General features: G+C 46.7%; 1 protein-coding gene across 1 annotated transcript in view; it reads right to left on the bottom strand.

Annotated features, from left to right (window-relative positions):
- The window catches only part of MDGA2 (MAM domain containing glycosylphosphatidylinositol anchor 2), a 296,154-nt gene that overhangs the window by 58,187 nt on the left and 213,234 nt on the right, over nucleotides 1-24,733 (bottom strand). Inside the window, exons 10-11 of the mRNA XM_062495446.1 lie at nucleotides 20,427-20,756; nucleotides 9,188-9,481 (exon numbers count right to left, since the gene is read on the bottom strand). Coding sequence (XP_062351430.1) covers nucleotides 9,188-9,481; nucleotides 20,427-20,756 — 624 coding nt within the window. The remainder of the gene's footprint in view (nucleotides 1-9,187; nucleotides 9,482-20,426; nucleotides 20,757-24,733) is intronic.

The following is a 24,733-nucleotide window of genomic DNA, read 5'->3' as shown; positions in this document are numbered from 1 at the left end:
GATTCTGGGATTCTGAGATTCTGAGGTTCTGGGATTCAGAGATTTGGAGATTCTGGGATTCTGGGATTCTGAGATTCTGAGGTTCTGGGATTCTGAGATTCTGGGATTCTGAGGTTCTGGGATTCTGAGATTCTGGGATTCTGAGATTCTAAGGTTCTGGGATTCTGGAATTCTGAGATTCTGGGATTCTGGGATTCTGAGATTCTGGGATTCTGGGATTCTGAGATTCTGAGGTTCTGGGATTCTGAGATTCTGGGATTCAGAGATTCTGGGGTTCTGGGATTCTGATATTCTGGGATTCTGAGATTTGGAAATTCCGGGATTCTGGGATTCTGGGATTAGGAGATTCTGAGATTTGGGGATTCTGAGATTTGGAAATTCTGGGATTCTGGAATTCTGAGATTCCGGGATTCTGATATTCTGAGATTCCAGGATTCGGAGATTCTGGAATTCAGGGATTCTGGGATTCTTTTCCACATCAGCCAAAGCCCAAATCCATGAGACAGAAATCAGCTGTGATCCATGATTTATTCCTGGAGCAGGGATGCAGGCTGGCCTTGAAGTGGATCCATGAAGTTTGGATAAACCTGAAGGTTGACAACAACCATGCCCATGGCAGGGATGGAACTGGAGGAGCTTTAAGGTCCTTTCTGACCCAAAAAATCCCAGGATTTTATAATTTTCCAATTCCAACAGAGATGTGGAAGCCTTGGCAGTGCTGGATGTCCTGCTGGACTCGATGATCTTTCCAACCTCAGCCATTCCACGGGTTTTATTTTTGGCCTTCCAGGTTCCAAGTCATGGATTTCAGCTTGCAAAGGATGACAAAACCCAACAGGAACAGGATCTCATGGAATGGTGACATTCCCAAGGCTGCCAGAGCTCCAGGAGGGTTTGGACACCTGGGATGCCCAGGGTGGGATTGTTGGGGTGTCTGGGCAGGACCAGGAGATGAGCTGGATGGTCCTTGGGATCCCTCCCAGATCAGGATATTCCATGATTCCAAGATTATTTTAATGGAGGGGATGAAGACATGTCTCTGTTTTCCCTTCGTAACTCCCAGTGTCTTGAGGGCACCAAACCCAACATCCACTGGATCATTCCAGAAATTACCACGCTCCACAAAACTTCTTGGAATGATTTCACATTGCCCAGACACATCATAATTATCCCGATAAAACAAATTTTACCAGAATGTGAATCTGCAGCCTCTCCATTGCAGGCTGGGACCTTCCTAAAAGGAAAAATCACCATCCTTTGTTGGAAAAATCAGTCTCAAGTCCTGTCATCCTAACCAGGAATGGGAATTCTTTGTGTCCCTGTCCCTCTCTGCAAGCCACACATTGAAAAATGAGGATAGGATCAGTCTGTTCTTTGATAAGGAATAAAACATTCCAATAATCCATCCGAATGATGGAATAAATCCAAATAAACTGCCCCACCTGGATGGAAATAGTCAATGAGAGCAAGGGGGAAAATGGCTTTATGATAAAAAATATCTATTAATGGGCACTTAGAACTGCAATGGTGCCTGGACACTGAGGGATTTGTATCACTGGTGAGGGATATGGATCAGTTGTGAGAAATAATGGATCGACTTTGATAAGTATGGATCAATTGTGAGGGATATGGATCAATTGTGAGAAAAAATGGATCAATTGTGATAAATACAGATCAATTGTGAGAGATGTGGATCAGTTGTGAGATATATGGATCAGTTGTGAGGGATTTCTATCAATGGTGAGGGATATGGATTAACTGTGAGAAATAATGGATCAACTGTGATAAATATGGATCAATTGTGAGGGATATGGATCAGTTGTGAGGGATTTCTATCAATTGTGAGGGATATGGATCAATTGTGAGAAAAAATGGATCAATTGTGATAAATACGGATCAATTGTGAGGGATATGGATCAATTTTTAAGGGTTTGAACTTATTATCAAGGGTCTGAAGAACCTGGAAAAAACAATTCCTCCAAAAAAAAGAATGTCCCTGCTCTTGTTTGCCAAACCAACAACAAATGGAAGAAGTGAAATTTCCCTTTATTCTGTGGAGAGCTTCTGAATATAAGGAAAGAGTGAGAAATCCTGTCACAAGGAATTTTCTCTCAGGAATTCCCAGCAGGGAAGCTGCTCATGGATCCACCATTCCATGGAGACCCTCCCCAGGAGATGAGTGAGGTCTCCACAGCGAGGTGGACACCAGCAGTGCCAGGGATGATGGATAATGCCTGGAGGGATTCCCAAGGAAATGCTGGTCCATGGAAGCTCCCCTAGGCAGGTGGAGGAGCTGGACAAGATCCAGGATGAGATCCATGTCCTACCAAACCAAGGACATGGATGCAGAACCTTCATCTTCTTCATCTCCTTGTGCTGGGGGAAATGGTGGGAAGGACATGGAGGGGCTGGAGCGTGTCCAGGGAAGGGAACAGCACTGGGAAAGGGGCTGGAGAATTCCTGAGGGAGCTGGGAAGGGGCTGAGCCTGGAGAAAAGGAGGCTCAGGGGGGACCTTGTGGCTCTGCACAACTCCCTGACAGGAGGGGACAGCCGGGGGGGATTTGGGATTTGGGATTTGGGATCTGCTGCAGGGAACAGGGACAGGAGCAGAGGGAACGGCCTCAGGGGAGGCTCAGGTTGGATATTTGGGAAAATTCCTTCATGGAAAGGGTGCTCAGGGATTGGAAGTACCCAGGGAGGTTTGGAGGGATTTCCATGCCCTGCGGAACCTGGGGACAGTGGTGGCCTTGGAAGTGCTGGGAACAGTTGGATTTGATGATCCCAAAAGGATTTTCCAACCTCGGTGATTCCACTCAAGACTCCTCTTGCCTTCAGTGATTTCACTCCTGCTGTGATTCCTCAAAGCCTGGTTGAAACCCAAAGAAAACCTCTCAAAAAAAAAAAAAAAAAAAACAAAAAAAAACCAAACCAAAAAAACCCCATCATTCCCACACACCCTCATGGCATTCTCTGCATCCAAGATCCTCTGGCCCATCTCCACTGGAAAAGCTGATTTTGTGGGACACCAGGAGCTCTAATTTCATTCCTGTTGGAAGGAATCTTCCTGTTCCCAGCTCCACAGGCAAAATGATTTGCAAACCTCCCCATCAACAGCAGTGGACAGGTCTGAATTATAACACTGGAATTGGGAATAAAATCCAAAGGATTTGGGAGGGAGCACGGGGAAAGCAGCAGCTTGTCTTTAAACCTGTGGATTGCCTTCCAAACTCTGCTTTATGAGGCAATTACAGGCACCAAGTTGAATATTGGAAAGTGAGACAGGAGGAGAGGGATTTATGGAGCTAAAAACTCAGCTGGGACAAATTCCAGCAGCAGCCGTGGACAGCATTATTTGTGTCCTGTGTCAATCCAAATAATCTTAATTTTTAATGCTGCACTTTGCAACCAGAGTTCTGCTGAAATCCATATTTTGTGTAATTATGGGAATTAATCTCCTAACTATTACAGGACAAGAAAGGAATTACATTTACTCAGCATCTTCTGCTGTTAAATATTAACTACATGGACAAGTTAATTATTCCAATTTACCTTTCCCTGGTTGGTGTTGAGTTGTCCTTGGGTTTTGTGACTCCTTTATATTCCAGCCACGACATTCCCTCCTTCTGCTGTTCACCTTCTTGCCATGATAACTGGGGGGATGCACATCCCAGAATTCCACAAGGTTTAGAGAATAATCTCATGGATTTTCCTCAACCCTTTTGGGCTGGAATTTCCATTTTCACTTCAAATCCAACCTCTTAACCTGTTATTAACTGGGAATAGAAGAAGCAGCTATGGCTGCTCCATCCCTGGAAATGTTCAAGGTTGGATGGGGTTCGGAGCAACCGAAGCTCTGTTCCTTCCTATTATAAATATTGAATATTTACATCTCTCCCACTTCATTTTTTTCTTCTTCCAAAACCATTTTTGTTTGGAAGACTCTTTGCTCCTGCCCTCAGACAGCGCAGGATTATCCTCTCCAAGACCAATTCCCAAAAAAACCCCCAAAACAAATTCATTTTTCCACCCCAATAACATCCTTGTTTATTCAGGTTCTGGAGTGCTCTGGCGTTTTGGAATTTCTAATGGGAAGACCTGTCAGTGATAATAATTTCAATATAAAATACGAAAAAATTCAAATGATCTGGTTCTCATTTAAATTTTCCACAGCACCAGGGTTTGCATATTCATCACCTCCCTGGGTCACCAAACTCACACTGCCCTTGACCTTGCTAAATGTCAAAAAGCTCCTGGGATTTCTCTTTCCCAATCCAGCCATCTGTGATTTCCATATTTTTTTTTTCCCCTGCCTCGCTCCACGTGGATAAATTTACACCCAAAGCCATCACTGACTCTGGGTTATTCTGAAATAGGCTTCCATCAGATGAAATCTCAGAGATTTTGGTGTTTTACAGTTTTCTGGGAAGTTTCTGGACTAGGAATTAAGGAGCATGGAACGAACCATAGGTTAAAAACCACAATATTGGAAAAATCCATCTGGAGTGCCTAAATCTCTCTGTATTTATATATAAAATAAATACAGCAATAAATATCCCCCCAGCTGTAGTATCAGCCTCTGCCATATCCTGGGAAAATCCCTTGGGCAGGAATGTGGAATTCTTTGGATACAACCACCAGGGTGGGAAAAAGAAACATTTCGCAAAGCAAATCAAAATTCTAAAAGCAATGGGAGCACCATTATTTTGGTATTTTCAAGTTGCTAAGGTCATTTCTTCATTGGAAGAGAAGGGAAAAAACGGCTCGGAATTTAAAAAAAAAAAACATGCACCCAGTTCTAAACTTGGTTTTAGGCTGTCCTTTCTCCCACCACAAACAGTCCAAATTAAACCCAACTTTTATCTCTAGAGAAAGAATTCATTCAGAGAGTGATAAAGGCACCAGCCAGGGAATGGATTGAGTTACATAATATTTGTCCTGAATATTAACCAGCTTTTCCCACTCAAATCTTCAATCATAAAGGGGAAAAAAAGATGCAAATAATATTAATATTAAATGCAAATTCTGTTTTCCTTCATCATTCCAGCCTGCCTAAGCACAGATTTATAATGGATTCATTTAAAAATCCAGATATTTGCTCCTCTGGATTTCTCAGATTCCTTGGTTATCCCTTTTTAATGAGTTTTCATAATTAAAATTTTATAAACTGGAAGATTCCACCCTTAGGGAGTTTTACCACACTCCTGATTCCCCATTCACGAGACAATTCCATGAAGTTGGTAAATTCCCACAGGGATTGGCCACCCTACCTGTTCAAACAGTTTCTCCTAATGACTTTCCTAAAATTCCAAGATTTTTTAGCTCATTAATCCCCGTCCCATTTGGGATGGGGAATGCTTCCTCCTCTCACAACAGCTTTTATTTCATTATTAATACAATATTTGCATATAAATATTTCATCAGGCAGACATTTCGAGAGTAGACCCAGCACATTCCTGAGCTGCCAAATTGCCTTTCCAAGGCAAAGAAAAATTCCTTTTCCCATTCCCAGCTGCAAAGAAATCGAAAATCAAGGAAAGAGGACTCAGCGCTGGATTGTCCAGCTGATGGAAAATGGGAATAACTCAATTTATGCTGCTCCACTCAGCACCTGAGATCATCACTCAGCCTCATCTTTCTCCTTAATTAGCTCTGTTCCATTCCCAATCTAATTCCTGCAGGATGAGCCCCTTGTCCAGAGTTATTTGGAATTTATTGCCAAGGAAGAGCGACACAAATAAAGCTGAGCTCCAACAGAACAGGAAATTCTGGAGCATCCCAATGTGGCCACCAAAGCTCTGCCAGCCAAGCTCCCATGAGATATCTTGGATGTTTCAAGAGGATTTCCAAGGGTTTGGAGATGGATGAGTTTGGGAGGGAGCTGGTGCTGTAAATAGGATTTTGTGGAGCGCAGAAAGAAAAGGGAGCTGGGAAAACGATCACGTCCTCGCTGCTCCAATCACCTGAGAAAGGACACGATGGAAACATTGCCTTGGTGGCACCTTTCGTGTCCCCACCCTCTCCTGCAGCTGGAAAAGTGGAGCTGGCAAATTATCCTTGGATTGGGCCCTGTCTGCTACCAGCAGGGTTTGATTTGTTCCTTAAAAATTGATTTATCCACAAATGCAGATGGAAGATCATAAAATAGAATCCCAGAGAGGTTTGGGTTGGAAGGGACCTCAAAGATCACCCAGTGCCACCCCTGGATGGGGAGGGACACCTCCCACTGTTCCAACCTGGCCTTGGGCACTGCCAGGGATCCAGGGGCAGCCACAGCTGCTCTGGGCATTCCAGCCCAGCCAGGAATTCCCAATTCCCAATATTCCATCTAACCCATGATGGGAAACCAAACACAGAGGAAGACTTATCTTGGAGCAACCTGGGAGATGTCCCAGCACATGGAGGGGGTTGGAATGGGATAGGTTTGAAATTCCCTTTCAACCCAAACCATCCTGTGACTCCAGGACTTCCATTTTTCCTAGAAAAGTTTCAGGATTTAAGGTAAACACACACACACACACACACACACACACACACACACACACACAAAATCTTAAACCACAGCTCAAGTACAAACCATGACCAAGACCAAAAATCCATAATTTTCCTGGAGAACCCCCAGGCTGGGATCCTGAAATCATTGAGATGGGATAAAGGGATGGCAGCAGGAAAGAGAGGTGAGGAAAACAAAACACTCATTAGATGAGGGGGTAAAATTAAAAAAAAAAAAAATCCTTTCTATTTGGATTTACGTTTCATTTTCCTTTAGCTTGACTCAAGAGTTGTGACCTGGAGCAGGAATTCCATGGAAGGATTTGCCCTGTGGAATGGGCACATTCCCAAGGCTGCACAGGGTGGGATTGTTGGGGTGTCTGTGCAGCGCCAGGGCTTGGATCTGTGATCCCTGTGCGTCCCTTCCCACTCAGGATATTCCATAATTCCTTGAAAATAGATTAATTAACCACTTTTAGTGAGACCTGTCACACGGAGAACCTTCCAAAAAATGGGAATATCCTCACTCAGCACATCCACTGTGAAATCCATGAGATATTCTGCAAATTAAAGTGCTCCATTAAATATCTTCCCCTGTTCATCACTGCTGGAAGCATTTAGGATAAATATTCCCAAATTCTGAAAAGAACTGGTTTTTTTGACAATTGGTTAAATGCCACCCTCCGTACAGAAATGCTTCTCAAGTCGTTGAGAACAAAAACTTTCCTCCCACAGGAAAAATAATCAAAGCCTTCCATAATTTTTCTCCATTCATCTCCAATTTGTCACTTGTCAGGTTGTGAATAGAGGGAGCGGAATTCTAAACATGGAGAGATGAAAGGAAAAGCTCCTGGAAATACCTGCGGAACTCCTACTTCTTGGAAGTATTTTCAGGTTGTCTCTCTTCCCTCAGAATTAATAAAATTCTGCATCTCAAGCAGAATGAAAATACATTAAAAAAAAAAAAAAAGAGGTTTGCTAACAGGAAAAGGTGGGAAAATAAAAGCGACCCAAGCAAGGCATTCCCAGAATCTGAGATCCCATGGGATCCACCTCAGGTCCTGAGGAAACGGGAAGCTGTTGGGAAACTGATGTTCCTCAGCCACAAAATATTTCCTACTTTTCACCAGAAAAAGGGGAAAGAAGCTACTTCCACCCTCCTTATTGAGAAGGATCAACAGTCCACTGTTTCTTTGGTGTATCTCATTCTCAGATTCACAAAATCCTGAGAATTCTGGGAGCAGTGAGGTTGGAAAAGAGCTCCAAGGTCACCGAGTCCCAGCTGTGCCCAGTGCCCACCTTGTCCCAGAGCTCTGAGTGCCAGCTCCAGGAATTCCTGGGACACCTCCAGGGATGGGCACTCCAAACCTCCCTGGGCACTTCCAATCCCTGAGCACCCTTTCCATGGGGAAATTCCTGCTGTGGCCACCCTGAGCCTGCCCTGGCCCAGCCTGAGGCCGTTCCCTCTGCTCCTGTCCCTGTTCCCTGCAGCAGATCCCAAATCTCAAATCCCAAATCCCCCCCGGCTGTCCTCTCCTGTCAGGGAGTTGTGCAGAGCCACAAGGTCCCCCCTGAGCCTTTTTTTTTCCCCTGAAAAAATGATTGAGCCAAGGACAGGAGGCACAGACCCCTGACTCTCAAATCCCAGTGGGATGAAGCCGCTCCGAGAACACCCAACCCCACAACTAAGAGAAACCCACAGGGGAGAAGATTCCATCCTCCCTTCAGCCTGGACTTTGGGATTTAAAGCTGGAGCAGCAGGAAAAAAGCTGGGATGGTATTCCTGAAGATCCCAACCCATCCCAATCCCAATCCCACGTAACCAATGCATCCATAATCAGTGACAGAGCAGAGCCAGGGTAAACAAACGAGGTGCTCATCAGCAGTGCCAGGAGCAGCTCTTCCTGCAGGCCCCAAAAGATGTCACTTGTGCTGGGCACAGAGCGCTGCTCAAAACCAAGGGACAGAAGATTGGGGCATCTGAAAGTGGGATAAATGAGGGCTGCGCTTCATAAAACACCTGAATTACAGAATTACATCCTGACAGAGCAGCGGACCCAGGGAAGTCGCTCAGCACAAAGAATGGCTCATTATCCCCCCGTTATTCCCCAGAAACCACCTCAAACCGGGTTCTGACAACAAATACCACCCGCTTCCATAATAAAAAACAACTGATTCTCGCCCTTTTCCCTCCCCATTCCCGAGGCTGGCTGGCAGAGAGGAGCAGGCTGGATCTGGATGCGGATCAGCTCCCAGGGAACAGCTCTTGCCCTCCTTTTTTCCTCCTTGTTTTACACAGCAGCAACAAATGAGCTCAGGATCAGCTCAGCATTTAGAGAAATATGTCCTCCCATCTCATCTGCTTGTTCCTGTGTCAAGGAATTCAAAGCTGTGGAGAAAATAATGATTGCCTCACACTTGGTTTGTTTTTTGTTTTGTTCTGTTTTTTTTTTTTTTTTTTTTTTTTTTTTACCAGAAATGAGACTCCTGTGTCATTTTTACTTCCATATTTACATGGAATTCATGGATTCAGGGAACTACAGAGACAAACAACCCCGCATCAAATATGTATCAGCCATAAGACTCTTGCTGCTGTTTGTTTAGGGGAGGAATAAATCGACTTTTCGTCAGCACAACAAAAACAAAAACAAAAAAAAAAAAAAAAAAAAAAGAGAAAATCAAGGAAAATCAGCTTACACTGCACAATGAGCTGCACCAAGGCCTCTCTGGGTTTGACATTAAATCCATTGTACTGGCTGGTCTGGCAGCGGTAGGTCCCGGTCATTTCCCGGGAAACGTTGACGATGCGCAGGATCCCGTCGTAGCTCTCGGTCTGCAGGGCCCCGTCCGGCATCGCCACCTCCTTGTCAGCCCGTGACCACAGGATGATGGGTTTGGGCTTGCCAGTCACCTGGCACTGCAGCTCGATGGTGTCCCCTTCCCGTGTCACCAGCGGGGATTTCTCCTGAGGGACCGTCAGGTTGGGGGGCACTGGAAAAATGGGAAAGGAGAGGTGTTGGAACCTTGGGAAAAGGGAGTTTGGGATTTTCTGTGCTGTCCTGCACTGACCCCTGGAGAACACTGCTTTAGACCTGAAGCTTTGGAGAAGCTTCCAAAATGGAATGATAGATCTGGGGTCACTGGTGTGTGGTGGGAATAGAAGTGTGTAATGTCACACGGTGAAAAATTTGGGATTTGGGGTTTTGGAATATGGTGATAGGTATGGGACAAGGTGGAGGTTTTAGGGCCGAGGTTTTCTTTCTTCTTGTCCCTCTTCTTCTTGGGTCTAGGTGGTATTTTTATGATTGGACAGAAAATGCCTCACTGTGGGTCACGGGTGCTCAATCATTGGGTCAAAAGTAAAAATAATTTAGGTGTTAGTTCTTAATTGGACAGTTTAAGTTTAAAAGACCTTGTAACGAGTGAGATCCATCACCATCTCTCCATTTTTAGCTTGTTAGCTCCAAGGGCTGTAGCACTCACTGTAACGTGGATGAGAATTAATAAACAGCTGAGTCTGAACACAAAATTCCATCCCTTGAGCACTCAATCCTGACTCTGACTGAAGAGAAAATCCTAAGAAGTAACATAGTGGTGCCTCGTGTGAGGACTGAACTCACCACCTTCAGTCTCATAAGAGAGGGGTCAAGGATCAGGCACCATGGATGGGTTTCCCACTCGGAATTACCCAGGGAAAAGCAATTTATCCCCAGCAAAGCATGGGTTGTACTCACTGGAAGCTGCCAGGTTTATGGGGTGAGGTTCTCAGCAGCCTGGAGAGCCTCAGAGAAGATTTCCCTGCCCTGCTGTGACACTTGCACCCTCCCTGTGTGTCCCTGGCACCGTCCCAGTGCTCCCCAGCGCTCTCCCACCATCACTCACCTCCCCACTGCTTGCTCTGCTTTCCTTTTTATGATTATTTGGCACTAAATCCCATTTTTCTTTTTTTATAACAGCCTGGCCCTTGATTTTTTTATCCAGCCCATGGATAAATGGCTGTGGATGAGGAAGGATTGTGGCAACTGAGAAATCACCTGAGAGCTGGAGGCCTGACCCTGAAATGCAGTTGGGGTGTGTCACAGGAGCTTCATCAAAGTGGTGTTTGTTCCACAGGGATTGGAATCAACAATTCCAAAAGAGATTCTGGAATTATTTCAGCCCCATGGAGCAGGAACAGCCCGCAGTGAGCTGGTGATGGGCAAGGACATGGGATAAGGGTGTGGATGTGGGAGCAAATCCAGAGGAATCCATGGAGCTGCTGCAGGGCTGGAGCTGCTCTGGAGCCAGGCTGGGAGAGCTGGGAATGTTCACCTGGGCAGGAGAAGGATCCAGGGAGAGCTCAGAGCCCAAAGGGGCTCCAGGAGAGCTGGAGAGGGACTGGGGACAAGGGATGGAGGGACAGGACACAGGGAATGGCTTCACATGGACAGAGGGCAGGGATGGATGGGATGTTGGGAATTGGGAATTCCTGGCTGGGCTGGAATTTGGGCTGGAGCAGCCTGGGACAGTGGGAGGTGTCCAGCCTTGCTTGAGAAAATTTGGAATTCTGTGTGCTGGTTGGAGAGATGGAAAATCCTGGTTTAAACACTGCCCACTCTCCTTTTCCTTTGGTGCCTCCTGAAAACTCATCTTTCCTCATGGATATTCTGTCCTGAAGCATGAGGAGACATTCCCTGTGGGAAAACAGCCTCTCCAGGAGCTTTTCCTCTCCTCCCTGTCCTTCCCTCAGCTCCTTTCCTGGAACACCAGGGCTGACAAAACCCAGCCTGCACCTCCCTCCTGTCTGCAGGAAAAATATTCCAAAGCAATTTTCAAACCCCAAGGGACAGAAACAACAAACTCATCATGGTGAGAAGCAGTTCCAGCTTTCCCCTGGGATCTGCTCCCTGTCTCCAGCCCTGACAAGCCTGGTAGGAATCAGAGTTGGAATCTGGGGCTTTCACAGGAACCCAAGTGCTGCTTTCAGCTGTTTTGAAAGCTTTAATAGCTCCTGTCAGGTGGGACAGGCAGACTTGGGAAGAGCTTTTTTCCACAGCGGAGGGAAGGAAAAATTATTTTAGGCTTAAAAAAAAAAACCAAAAAAAAAAACAGGAAAAAATTAAAAAGAAATAAATAACAACTGCTTAATAAAAATATCCCCAATATTAATAAAACATTAATAATTCCCAGTTATGTAAATTTGTTCCATGGCAGGTTCTGAGCACAGGAAAATTCCCAGGGGAGCTGGAGGAGTGTGAAATCGTGGACCTAAGTGGGAGAAAGGTGTTGTTCCAAGAAGAGAAATGCAGTTTACAGGGAAAGGTGCCTGCCTGCAGCCAGGATCCACCTCCTGGATTTTCCAGCTCACCTGGCTTATGGCTTCTCAGCTGAGGTCAAATGTGACAGAGCCCTGTGTGGATCAGGAGAAGTCCTGGATTTGTCTTTCCCAGCCTGTGCAGTGGATCTGCTCCTGGCTGGGACTGTTTGGATCCGAGCCTTTCCCAGCTGGATGGATGCTGGAGGCTCCTCCAGCCCTGCTCCCACTCCTGGCACCTCCCCTGGGGTTCACTGCCCGTCAGAGCTGAGGGGTCGCAGCCCTGCATGAGATCCCTGACACCCTGAGATCCCTGTGATCCCAAAATCCCGAGGGAAGAGCCCTGTGCCAGCCCACACAGCTCTGCTGCAGCCCCAGGTGGGGTCAGGATGGGAGTTCTCCCTCTGGAAATTGGTCTATCCCAATAGGGATAGACACACAGCCTCTTCCAGATTCCAACATTCCCAGGCTGTATGAGAGCAAAGGGTCTGAGTTATCCAACCCCAGCTCAGGAATCAGATATTCCAGCTGGGACAAGGGAGGGAAGTTGTGGAAAAAACACAGGAAGCACATACAAGTTTGCGTGGGAGAAAAAAAAAAAAAGCAGATTCACGACAAAAAAACACTGTGTAAGTGCAAATATTCACCCGCTTTCTCCATCACTTTCCCCCCCTCCCCCCCTAAAAAAAAAAAGCGGAGATAACAGCACAGCACAAAGCTGCAGCTCGCTGAGATAAGGAGCACCACCAGGGTGGTGACAGCTGATAAGAAAAGCTCTGTCAGTGTCCCAGATGGAAAGATCCCCTCAAATCCCTGGCTCCTCATCTCCCGTGGCATTTTGCAGTGCCTGTCACTGCGAGGCAGCCAAGAGCTCGTTATGGTTCCTGGGATTTATTCAGCTGGTTCCTGGAAACAGCAGAGGGGACAGCAGAGACGAGGCCATCCATTAGGATGAAGAATTCCATGGGAAATGCCATCGATCCAAAGCCTGGCTGCAGCTCTGGGTCACTTCTGAGGAACAGTGAGGTCCCACCATTAATTGCTCTGTCCCCTTTAGGGCTCCAGATCTCCTAAATTTAGACCCTCTAATTTCTCTAATAAGGGGGATTCTCCACTTTCTAATTAGAGGGAGAAAAAGCTCCAAACCTTTGCTCGGGGATGAAGAATTCCAGGGGAAATGTCATCAATCCAAAGCCTGGTTGCAGCTCTGGGTCAGTTTTGAGGAACAATGACCAAAACAATGAGGTCCCATAAAGTATTGTCCTATCCTCACCTCATTTATGGCTCCAGATCCCCTAAATTTAGATCCTGATTCTCCACTTTCTAATTAGAGGGAGAAAAATCCCCAAACCTTTACGCAGGGAGGGTTTTTGGCAGGGTTTCCCCTTTTCAGCTATTTATTGTCACAACCTCACAGGTATTTAATTATCTCTGAGCTGTCTGTTCTGCTGGCACATGTAGCTGGAATTAGCAACAGGCTGAGAAAATAAATCCCAAGTTTTGGGGAACGGTGACACAGCAGGCACTGGCAGCCTGGGCACACGGGATTTGTCTCCATGAGCAATCCAGCTCAAAGGGATTGAGGAGAAAATAAAAACGGGATGGTTTTCTTCCCAAAGATAGAGGGAGACCCCACAGGAGCAGGGAATGGTGAGCCTGGGTGAGCAAGGTTAGAAACAGGGAATATGGAATTGTTCAGGTTGAAAAACCCACACTGAGTCCAGCTGCTCCATGGCCACCACTGGGATGTCCCCGAGTGCCACATCCAGAGGGATTTTAAATCTCTCCAAGGATGGAGACTCCACCCCTGCCCTGCCCTGACCTGGACAACCCTTTCCAGGCAGGAATTCTCCCTGATATCCAACCCAACCCCTCCTGGCACAACTTGAGGCCGTTTCCCCTCTTCCCACCACTTGTGCAAAGATGAGCAGGCAAAAGTGGGTCCAGAGGCTCAAATCCACGAGGAAAGGAGCAGGGATGAGCCATGGATGTGGCAGCCAAGAGGCTGCCAGTGGGACGGGCAGGGAGGGATGCCAGGCAGGAGGGGAGGATGTCACCAGCAGTGCCAGGGTGTCACCATCTGTGCCAAAATGTCACCAGATGTGCCAGGGTGTCACCAGCAGTGTCAAAGTGTCACCAGCTGTGCCAAAGTGTCGCCATCTGTGACAAAATGTCACCAGCAGTGCCAGGCTGTCACCAGCTGTGCCAAGGAGTCACCAGCAGTGCCAGGGTGTCACCAGCTGTGCCAAGGTGCCACCAGCTGTGCCAAGGAGTCACCAACTGTGCCAAGGAGTCACCAGCTGTGCCAGCAGGCGCTGCTGTGGCACAGGGAGAACCTTGCAGGGCTCAGCCTCTTCCCAAGGCATCCCAAGGTTCCTGCAGCTCCAGAGGCTGCTCCAAGGAAAAGGCAGCTCTGGCCCTGCTTTGCAGAATGAAAAGTTACCTAAATCCTAAATTGAAACAAGAAATGTTCCCTTATTCCTGCCCAGCCGGGAGAGGATCCACTGCACAGGCCGGAAAAGGACAAATCCAGGATTTTTCCTGATCCTAACTGGAGACAACAGATCTTCCCTTATGCCTACATGAAGTGGCTTTAAAATAAATTCACTCTCAGCAGTTTCCTGAAGTGGAGGGTGACAGGGGGAGAAGAAAAAGCTTTGGTGACACCTGGAAAAGTGACACATGGAGAACAAAAGGCTTTGGTGGCACTTGGAGAACAAAACTTGGAGAACTAAACATGGAGAACAAAAGGCTTTGGTGACACTTGGTAAACAAAAGGCTTTGGTGACACTTAGAGGACAAAAAGCTTTGGTGACACCTGGAAAAGTGACGCCTGGAAAAGTGACACCTGGAGAACAAAAGGCTTTGGTGACACTGGGAGGACAAAACCTGGAGAACAAAAATCTTTGGAGACACCTGGAGAATAAAAAGCCTTGGTGACACTCCAGCAGCACGGATTTAAAGCCATGCTGTCACCCTGTGAGCGGGCAGTGGCCTGGGGTGAGCAGGTTCTGCTGATCTCTGTCCAGCCCTGGTTTTAAATAAAATTCCTGAGACAGCTCAGCCTCCCCAGGCTGCTGACCCAGCATGAGGTGAGGTGGCAGGAGGTCCCTGCTCTCCTGTCCTCTCATTTTTTTTCTGCTCCCTAGACAGATGTTTCTGTTGCTGGAGAAGGTAAAACCAGGCAGGAATTCTTCCAGCTGCTCTCCTGTGGCAGTTCCACCATAATTCCAGAGGATCCATGACCCAGCACGGTCTGGAGGAGAACAGGGACAGGACAGCTATTTTTGGGAAAGGAAAAAAGAAAAATCCTAAGCCTAATATCTTTATTCCTTGTGTATTCTGAGTGTTTTTAGTTCTACTCAAGCCTTCTGAAGTCCTGACGGATCAAATTCCAGCTTAATTAATGGATAGACAGATTAATTAAATGCCAGGGAGCCGTTGGCACAGGCAAGAAGCTGCAGACAGAGAAATCCTTCAGAGGTGCTCTGATCCCATTAAAACATCCCTGCCCATGGAGGCTGGATGGGTTTAACTTCCCAAAGTATTCCATGATTCCAGCACAACCAGAGGTGGACAAGGAGCCCCTACAAGTGGTGACCTCACAACTGCTGAGCTCTTCCCTGGGGATTTTGGGGGCTGCTGTCACTTCTGTATCCTTGGGAGCCTTCAGGAAACCATTTCCTTGGAGCAGGACAGGGACAGAGAAAAATCCTGGGATAAAGTGGCCAGGCTGCTCCACATGGACTCATCCTAATAATGAGGATCAAGCACAGCAAAGGAGTGTTTGAGCAGCACATCAAGAAATCATCCAAACTGGAGATAAGCCAGAGAGAATCTCCACAAGGAGCTGTTGGAATTCACATTATCCAAGGAATTCGAACCCAGCCTGGCTCAGGAATATTGAGGAATCCACGCTGTGCCTGCTGGAAGGGAGAATGGAGTTATTTGTGTGTCCTACTTCTGTAATATTTATGAATTTGAAGGGCTGAGTGGCCAGGATTAATCATGCTCTGCCTGAGAGCTGCAGTTTGGGCCCAGCTCATGATTCATGCCCTGACGTGATGCTGGAGTTAAGACAGGGCTGAGCCAGGGCACAAAATAAATTTGAGCAAGATCATTCCACCCAGGAAGGGCAGAGAGGGATAATTATTCCTGAAGGATAATTGTGCTGCTCCTGTCTGTAAACAGAGGCTGGAATTGCTCAGCTGCTCTGAGTTTTTTGGGTGAAACGTTGGGGAACACCAAGGAGCTGCTGCTGGAAGGGACCCAGAGGTGAGAGAAGAGCCCGGGGGACGTTTGCTGATCCAGGAAAATGGTTGGAAAAGCAGCTGAAGCCAAGAACATTTTGGAGAATTCCCTTTACCCTTTCCATGGCCTTTCATCCCCATGGAAGAGGGTTCCTCAAGGCACTGGTGTGGAAGGGAGATGGAGCAGCCTGTCAGGAATTCCTGGCTGGATTTTACAGGTGCTTTCCCATCATTCCTCTTCCTATGTCCCCGCAGGCAAGTCCCAATTCCAAAGAGGAAATTCCGTATTTTCTGGGGCATAAGCCACTCCTAACTGCACACCAGGCCACGATATCCACCATGGATTTTATGGAATCACAGAATCCTTTAAACTGGAAAAGCCCCCCAAGGTCACCAAGTCCAACCATCAGCCGTGGTCACCACCACCCCATGGCCCCCAGGGCCACATGCCCACTTCTGTAGAACATTTCCAGGGAAGGGGACTCCCCTGGACACCCTTTTCCATCCTTTCTGCGAAGGAATTTCCCCTTAAATTCCAGTTTAAACCACCTCTGAGGCTGTTTCCTCTCACGCTGAAGTGACGGTGAGGCTTTGGACAAAGGGTCCAATCCTGAGGGTTGGGATGATCCTGACTTTTGGACAAAAATTCTGCTCAGGCAGGGAAATTATTCCAGGATCAGTGCTTGGAACACAGCACTGAAGCCCTAAACCACCACCTTGCTCTGCAACCAGAGGAAACAGGAACATTTAAAACCCAGAACATGCAGAGCCAGCAGCAAATTAGGGAAATTAATTCCAGCGCTTTTGCAGGAGCTGTGCTGAGGAGCATCCACGGATGAGGAGAAGCACAGGATGAGGAATCCATCCACAGCCCCCTGCCACACACAGGGTGTCAGCTCCCAGAAATCCTGCTGGAATCAATCCACACAGGGTGGATTTACCCCCGAGAAATCAGAATTCCCAAGAGCAGGACAGCAAGGGGCTCCCAAGGATGGAATTAACAAACCCTGTGCATTGAGCACGAAGGCAGAACTATAAAATACAAAGATCTTTAACAAAATACGGCGTTTTTCTGTTTATCCCAAGTTAAATTCCAAGGATAGCTGCTCACCAAACCCATCCATTTGCTGCAAGAACCACAGGCCTCTGTTTCCTGAGGCTGCAGTCCACGATCCGCTCTGGATGGTGATTTAAGGTTTACAAATATCTTAATTAGCCACTAATTGCCTCCCAAACCCCACATCCTCGTTATGCAACGGCTGTGATTCCAATAAACATTTCGAGCTGGAATCAAGGCCTCTTTTATGTCTCATCAAAGCAGGAACAGGATGACCAGAGGACTCCTGTGGCACCACCAGATCAAGGCTGCAGGTCCTGCAACAGCAGCCTGGAGCTTTAATTAATTCATAATTTAATGGAGAGCTGATTAGCTTGACAGGGAAGCCCTTTTCATACTGCATAGCCTCACATGGAGCAGTTCTCCAAGAATTTTTCTGCCTGGATATAGCAGAACTCATGGAAAGTCAAATTTACCCCTGGAAGTGTTGGAGCAACCTGGGATAGTGGAAAATGGCCCTTCCAACCCAAACAGCTCTATGATTCCATGATTCCACAATTCCATGATTCTGTGATTCCACGATTCTGTGATCCCGTGATTCCACCATTCCACCATTCCACCATTCCACCATGCCATGATTCCATGATTCCATGATTCTCTGATTCTGTGATTCCATGATTCCGCAATTCCATGATTCCACAATTCCACGATTCCGCAATTCCATGATTCCACAATTCCATGATTCTGTGATTCCATGATTCCACGATTCCATGATTCCACAATTACACGATTCTGACTCCGTGATTCCATGATTCCGTGATTCCATTATTCTGTGGTTCAATGTGATTCCATGATTCCACGATTCCATGAATCTGTAATTCCATGATTCTATGATTCTGTGATTCTGTAATTCCATGATATCTGGAGGTCTCCAGGCTGCCCTGTGCTCATACAAAATCCGGGTCCTGCTCTGGGATGTTCCCACCCCGAGGTGGTACAAGCTCAGCACATCCTCAGGCTCATCCTGAGGGCAGGAATTTGTTTGAGGATTTTCCATGTGGGACATCAGGGGTTGCTGTGTTCCCATGAGAACGAGCCAGAGAAATGATTCCCTTAGGAAAAGAGGGATCAGCACTTCCTCCTGACCTTCCCATGGCAATTCAGAGCAGAAAACAAAAGAAAATACCCCAAAAATAACAAATCACTTCCCTGCTCAATGATGTCTCCAGGGAAAAGGTGGAAAGGGAATGAGCCAGAAGGGAAAAATGCTGATTTTTGGGAATAAAAACAGAGTCCTGGACAGAGCAAACCATCCCAAAGCTGGTTGTTCCTGCTTAAATCCAATATTTGAGGCAGATAAAAAATCCCTTGCACAGGCTGACGCCCCCTGATCCACCTCTTTTACTTCACTTCCCACAAATCCACTTTATTGATGCTTTTTGTTGCTTCTTTAACATCTTGTTGCTTTTTTAGCATCTTCTGCCTCCAGGTTTCCATGGCATGATCCCACATATCCCCAAAAACCCAGGCTGGCTCTCAGTAACATTTACCCAGGGTGGGTTTTATGGATGACAGGGCTTTTCTAGGGCAGATATTCCACATTTGAGTCTCGATTCCCACTCTTCACTGACCTATTTTATTGGGATATGGGGGGAGCAGCGAGGGGATTACTTCAGGTCCATTTATAGAAGATACTCAGGACATAAATCCGTGTTTTTCCAGCTGAAAATGTCAAAGGGGAAAAAAAAAAAACCTGCTAAACAAAGGGGATTCCAGAGCCACACGTCCCTTCCAAACCTCCTGGACAATTCCAGGATTTCCACCTTCTTTAGGATTTGACACAGCCCCTCCTGCCCCATTCCAGAAGGAGCTGCAAAACATTAGGAAGAGAAAAATTCCCCCCCATCCCAGACATCCAGAGGGATGTTAATAAATCCTTGCAAGTCCTGGCATTTGGGAAATGTGTTTGCGCCTGGGCCTTCTGTTCCTAATTAGCAGAGCAGTAATGAATCTTGATGAATCAGTAATGACCTTCAAAGCACCGCAACTATTTCAGCTTCCACTTGGCTGGGTAATGAAGTCATTCCAAGAGCAGAATTCCTTTTAGGATGCTATAAAAGCAAATTCCACATTTTCTTCCCCCTTTCCTGAGTTTCTGGAGTGTTCTAGGACAGGAAATTTAAGAGGTAATAGAATTCATCATTTCCTGCAGGGATTGTGGTGAGCTGATGGGAAAGGATAACTAATGAATGTTTCCAGGAAATCCCATCAGTTTTCCCAAGGATTCCCAAAGAGTTCCAGGGAATGCAGCAGATATTGGATGCATGAGTGCACACACAGCACTGCTTGCTCCACCTGGGCAGGCAGGTGACAAAGTTTGCATGGAATGCTCATCCATCATTCCAAAGTCGGCTTTTCTCCTCTAAGGATCCTCCCAGTTCTTTTCCTGACAGTAAAGTCATGTAATCATGGAATGGGTTGGGATGTAAGAGACATTAAATCCCATCCAGTGCCACCCATTCCATGGCAGGGACACCTCCCACTGTCCCAGGCTGCTCCAAGCCCAATGTCCAACCTGGCCTTGGGCACTGCCAGGGATCCAGGGGCAGCCACAGCAAATCTGGGAATTCCACCCTGTGCCAGGAATTCCCAATTCCCAGCATCCCATCCATCCCTGCCCTCTGTCCATGTGAAGCCATTCCCTGTGTCCTGTCCCTCCATCCCTTGTCCCCAGTCCCTCTCCAGCTCTCCTGGAGCCCCTTCAGGCTCTGAGCTCTCCCTGGATCCTTCTCCTTTCCAGGTGAACATTCCCAGCTCTCCCAGCCTGGCTCCAGAGCAGCTCCACCCCTGGAGCAGCTCCATGATCAAAAATGATCCAACAGGGAACTTCCTCAGGTTTCTGATGCTTGATCAAAGCAACTCAGCTCCTGATCATGGGTCAGGGAATCCCAGAGGGGTTTGTGTTTCAATCCCATCCAGTTCCACCCATTCCATGGCAGGGACACCTCCCACTGTCCCAGGTGCTCCAACCCCAATGTCCAACCTGGCCTTGGGCACTGCCAGGGATCCAGGGGCAGCCACAGCTGCTCTGGGAATTCCAGCCCAGCCCCTTTTCACCTTCCCAGCCAGGAATTCCTCCCCCACATCCCACCTAAATTTCCCCTCTTTCATTCTGAACCCATCTCCTGTGCCCTGTCACAATTTCCTGATGAACATTCCCTCTCCAGCTCTCCAGGAGCCCCTGGAATATGCTGGGAAATCTCCCCACAACCTCCCCCCCCACAGGGAGAGCAGTGCCCACCCACCCAGAACCCATCCCGAGGGATTTCTCCTCACCCGTGCTGCTGGAGATGTTGACATCGATGCTGATATCCGAGATGCCACCTCCCTTGAGGGACGCCACGCACGTGTAGGTCCCGAAATCCGTGAACTTGAGGTCGATGATGTCCAGGTTGGTGGTGCCGGGGGACACGTCGGGGTCGGTCTGGGTGATCACCATCCTCTCCGAGCTGCGCAGGGGCCGCCCGTTCTTGAACCAGCTGAAGGTGAGCTCCTCCGAGGGGATGGCTTCCACCTGGCACGAGATCTTCACCTCCCGCCCGATCTGGATGTTGTCATCTTTGTGGTACGGGTCAGGGGTGATCCAAAAGCGTCCTTTTTTTAAGGCTGAAACACAAAAAAACCCAACAGTATTCCATAATAAAGTAGAAATTTGGCTTTGTTGGAGGCCTAAATATGATTTTTAATAGGGTTGCAGCTGTCAGATTTGATTTTATTGCCAGGAATCTGCACGACACCAACTTGGAATCATGAGGATGAACCAGGTGGAAAGTGGCATGGAATTAAACTCCGAGACACGAGCTGAGCTTTTTACTTTTTATTTTTTTTTTTTTTGTGTGTGTGTGTGTGTAAGTAAATGAGATATCAGATAGAAATTTTATTTGATTTCATGATTTTTAGGATGAAACATTGGCAGGGGTTCCCTGGAGAACCAAAGGAGGTTCCATCCCTGGAAAAACTCAAGGCAAGGTTGGACAGGGCTTGAAGAAGCCTGGGATAGTGGAAGGTGTCCTTGCTCATGGGATGGAATAGGATGAACTTGAAGGTTTCTTCGCACTCAAATAATTCTGGGATTTTTTTGGTGGAACCCCTAAACCTAACCTTTGGACCTCACAAAGCACAAGTTAAACACGTGGATAATTTTTCCTAGGAACCTAAATCTCAATTAAATTCCATCAGAGATAACGCAGATCTGAAGCGCTGTCACCTCCACAGTGAAGTCCCAGCACTGAAATTAGGCTGAGCTTCTGCCAACCAAAATAATTTCTGAGATTTCAGGGGTTGCTTTCCATCTCTGGAGGGAATTCCAGGCTTTCCCTCATCCCTGTCCTGTCAGAGCACTAGAAAAAGGGAAATATCACCCTAAAATCACTGATACAACATTGGGATCACCTCCAATCCATCTGGAATCTCTTCTGCATCCAAGGCTGTCTAAGCCTCCAGTACAAATCCAATTAATTCTCCATCTCCCACCAGAGATAAGGAAATCTCAGCATTCCAGATGGGATTTTTTTTTTGAGGGAAAACCTACACAGGGACACAGCAACTCTGGAAAACCTCATTTCCCACCATCTTCCTCGTAAAGGAATATCTTATCCTGGCATTCCATGCTCGGTCTCCAAGAGCAAAGTATTCCTGCATCTCTCTCACCTCAGTTTTCATTAAATGAACCTAAAACTCTCCAAAACCACACCCCCGTTGACATCAAGAATCCAAGAGTTGGGGTGATCCTGATTTATGGGATAATGCTTCAGGATCAGCCATTTAACCATCCAAGGGAACAGATTTTTTAATGAATTGAATATAAAATTCTCCTGACACAGTCCAAAATCCCTTTTTTTTCCCTGTAGAGGTGTGCCAAATGATGTCTGTAGGCATATCCAAGTTCTTTTTTTCCATCTAGATGGTCCCAAAACAAAAATATTGGTTAGAAATTGTACAAATGCCCAGGCTGAGTGGAAGGGATGAAAGTGAATATTGACATCCACCATTTACAGCAATTTCTCCTGAGAACTTTCCCAAGTCCCTGGGTTCGTCTCCCCATTCCCTCTGTCCTGCATCCATTTCACAGAATTCTGTGATGGTTTGGGTTGGGAGATACCTTAAATCCCATCTCATGTCATGGGCAGGGACACCTCCCACTGTCCCAGGTGCTCCAACCCCAATGTCCAACCTGGCCTTGGGCATTGCCAGGGATCCAGGGACAGCCACAGCTGCTCTGGCAATTCCAGCCCAGCCAGGAATTCCCAATTCCCAGCATCCCATCCATCCCTGCCCTCTGTCCATGTGAAGCCATTCCCTGTGTCCTGTCCCTCCATCCCTTGTCCCCAGTCCCTCTCCAGCTCTCCTGGAGCCCCTTTAGGTCCTGGAAGGTTCTAGAGATTCCATACTTTGGACATGCTAAAAAAAAATCTCAGTCTGTTTCACCCACAAGTGGTAAAAATGTGAATTCTCACTCAATTTTCATCATTCCTACTCAGTTTTGCTAGTTCAGATTAGATTTTACTAATGCAGATTTTATTTTGATAATTCAGACTTGATTTAGCTAATTCAGACTCTATTTTCTTAATTCGGACTCAATTTTGATAATTCAGACTCGATTTTGATAATTCAGAGTTAATTTTGATAATTCAGTAACTCCTTGAACAACTGAACTCTCTGGGACTTGCAAATTCCACACTGAAACAAGCACTCCCACCACCTGGAAAAGAATTAACCCTTCCAGAACTCGGAAAATAATTCACTTTAATTTATGTATTTATTTATTTATTTATTTGGTTGTCTTTTCAAAGTGGGAGGGGAAAAAAATGCCTAAATTGGAGCTATTTACCCTCAGTCCCACGGGGTAGGAGAGGCTTCTTCAATTGAGGAAGACAAACATTTTTAAGGTGAGAATAGAAAAGTTGGTATTTTTTCTAAGAAAAGCTTAATTTTGGGTGCTGCTCCTTCGTTCTAACCACATCTCGAAGTATCCGACTGGTTGATTTTATTTACTCATTTATTATTTAATTTATTTACATTATTCATTTACTTATATTTATTTAAGGAACTTTCATGGTTTTAATCGGGATGGAATTTTTTACTCTTCTCTTTACTGAGCAGCTCTCCTTCCCTTGGGAAAGCCTCAGCCAATTCCCAGGAATCAGCACTACCAAGCTGGAATCACGAGGATGAACCAGTTGCAAACTGCCACAGAATTAAACTCCGAAGCACGAACTGAGGATTTTTTTATTTTTTTTTGCGTGTGGAAATAACAGCACAAACAATGCTTACACACACAAAAGCCCTCAATATTTTATGCAGATCCATTTCAGGCAGTGAAAAATCAAAAAATGACTGGATGGGCACGAGCAACATGATGTTTCAGCCCAAATTAGTTGCTCATAACCTCAATAAACTATTTTTATTTTTGAATTTTCAGCAGTTTCTCCTGCCTGGAACTGAACAAAGTCTAGCAGGGAAGTCAGGGCAACTTTCCTTTCTGGAAAAGCAACAATTCCAAGGTAAGAAAAGGGGGCAGAACCTCAAAATTTGGGTCAAAGCTGTTTCTTGCAAGCAGAAGGGGGTTGGAACTGGATGGTCCTTAAGGTTCTTCCAAGCCAAACCATTCCATGACTCTGGATGAGATCTCCAAAATCCCTTCAGACCTTCCTGATTTCCACCACATTGGGAAAACCTGAGCTGAGATTGATACAAACCCACCAGGTAAAGGAAAAGGGGGGTTTATATCATTTTCTCCCCAGCAATCCCATAAAACAGTGGCTTGGATTTTCCTCATCTGTAGATTCCTGGAGCTCTGTTTCCAGGAGGAAATTTCCAGGAGGGCATTCCAAAATGTCACGACAATTGAGCCATGCAGTGGCTTTGTCTCTGTGTTATCAGCTACATTTTAGGCATTGCTGAGAAGTTACCATGGGGTGAGACACAGAAATAAAAGAGAAATCAAATGTTTAGGGGGTTTTACATAGGAATGGGATGGGATGGGATGGGATGGGATGGGATGGGATGGGATGGGATGGGATGGGATGGGATGGGATGGGATGGGATGGGATGGGATGGGATGGGATGGGATGGGATGGGATGGGATGGGATGGGATGGGATTCCCAGAGCAGCTGTGGCTGCCCCTGGATCCCTGGCAGTGCCCAAGGTCAGGTTGGACATTGGGCTTGGAGCACCTGGGACAGTGGGAGGTGTCTCCCATGGAATGGGTTGAATTGGATGGGATTGAATCCCAAACCACTCTGGGATTCCCTGACCCATGATCAGGAGCTGAGTTGCTTTGATCAAACATCAGAAACCTGAGGAAGTTCCCTGTTGGATCATTTTTTGGTCATAGAGCTGCTCCAGGGCTGGAACCCCTTGGAGCCAGGCTGGGAGAGCTGGGAATGTTCACCTGGAGAGGAGAAGGATCCAGGGAGAGCTCAGAGCCTGAAGGGGCTCCAGGAGAGCTGGAGAGGGACTGGGGACAAGGGATGGAGGGACAGGACACAGGGAATGGCTTCACATGGACAGAGGGCAGGGATGGATGGGATGTTGGGAATTGGGAATTCCTGGCACAGGGTGGAATTCCCAGATTTGCTGT

Source organism: Cinclus cinclus, chromosome 6 (assembly GCF_963662255.1).
Source record: "Cinclus cinclus chromosome 6, bCinCin1.1, whole genome shotgun sequence".
Classification (NCBI taxonomy): Eukaryota; Metazoa; Chordata; class Aves; order Passeriformes; family Cinclidae; genus Cinclus; species Cinclus cinclus.
The sequence above is the reverse complement of the archived record's forward strand: the minus strand, read 5'-3'. Positions and strand labels throughout refer to the sequence as shown.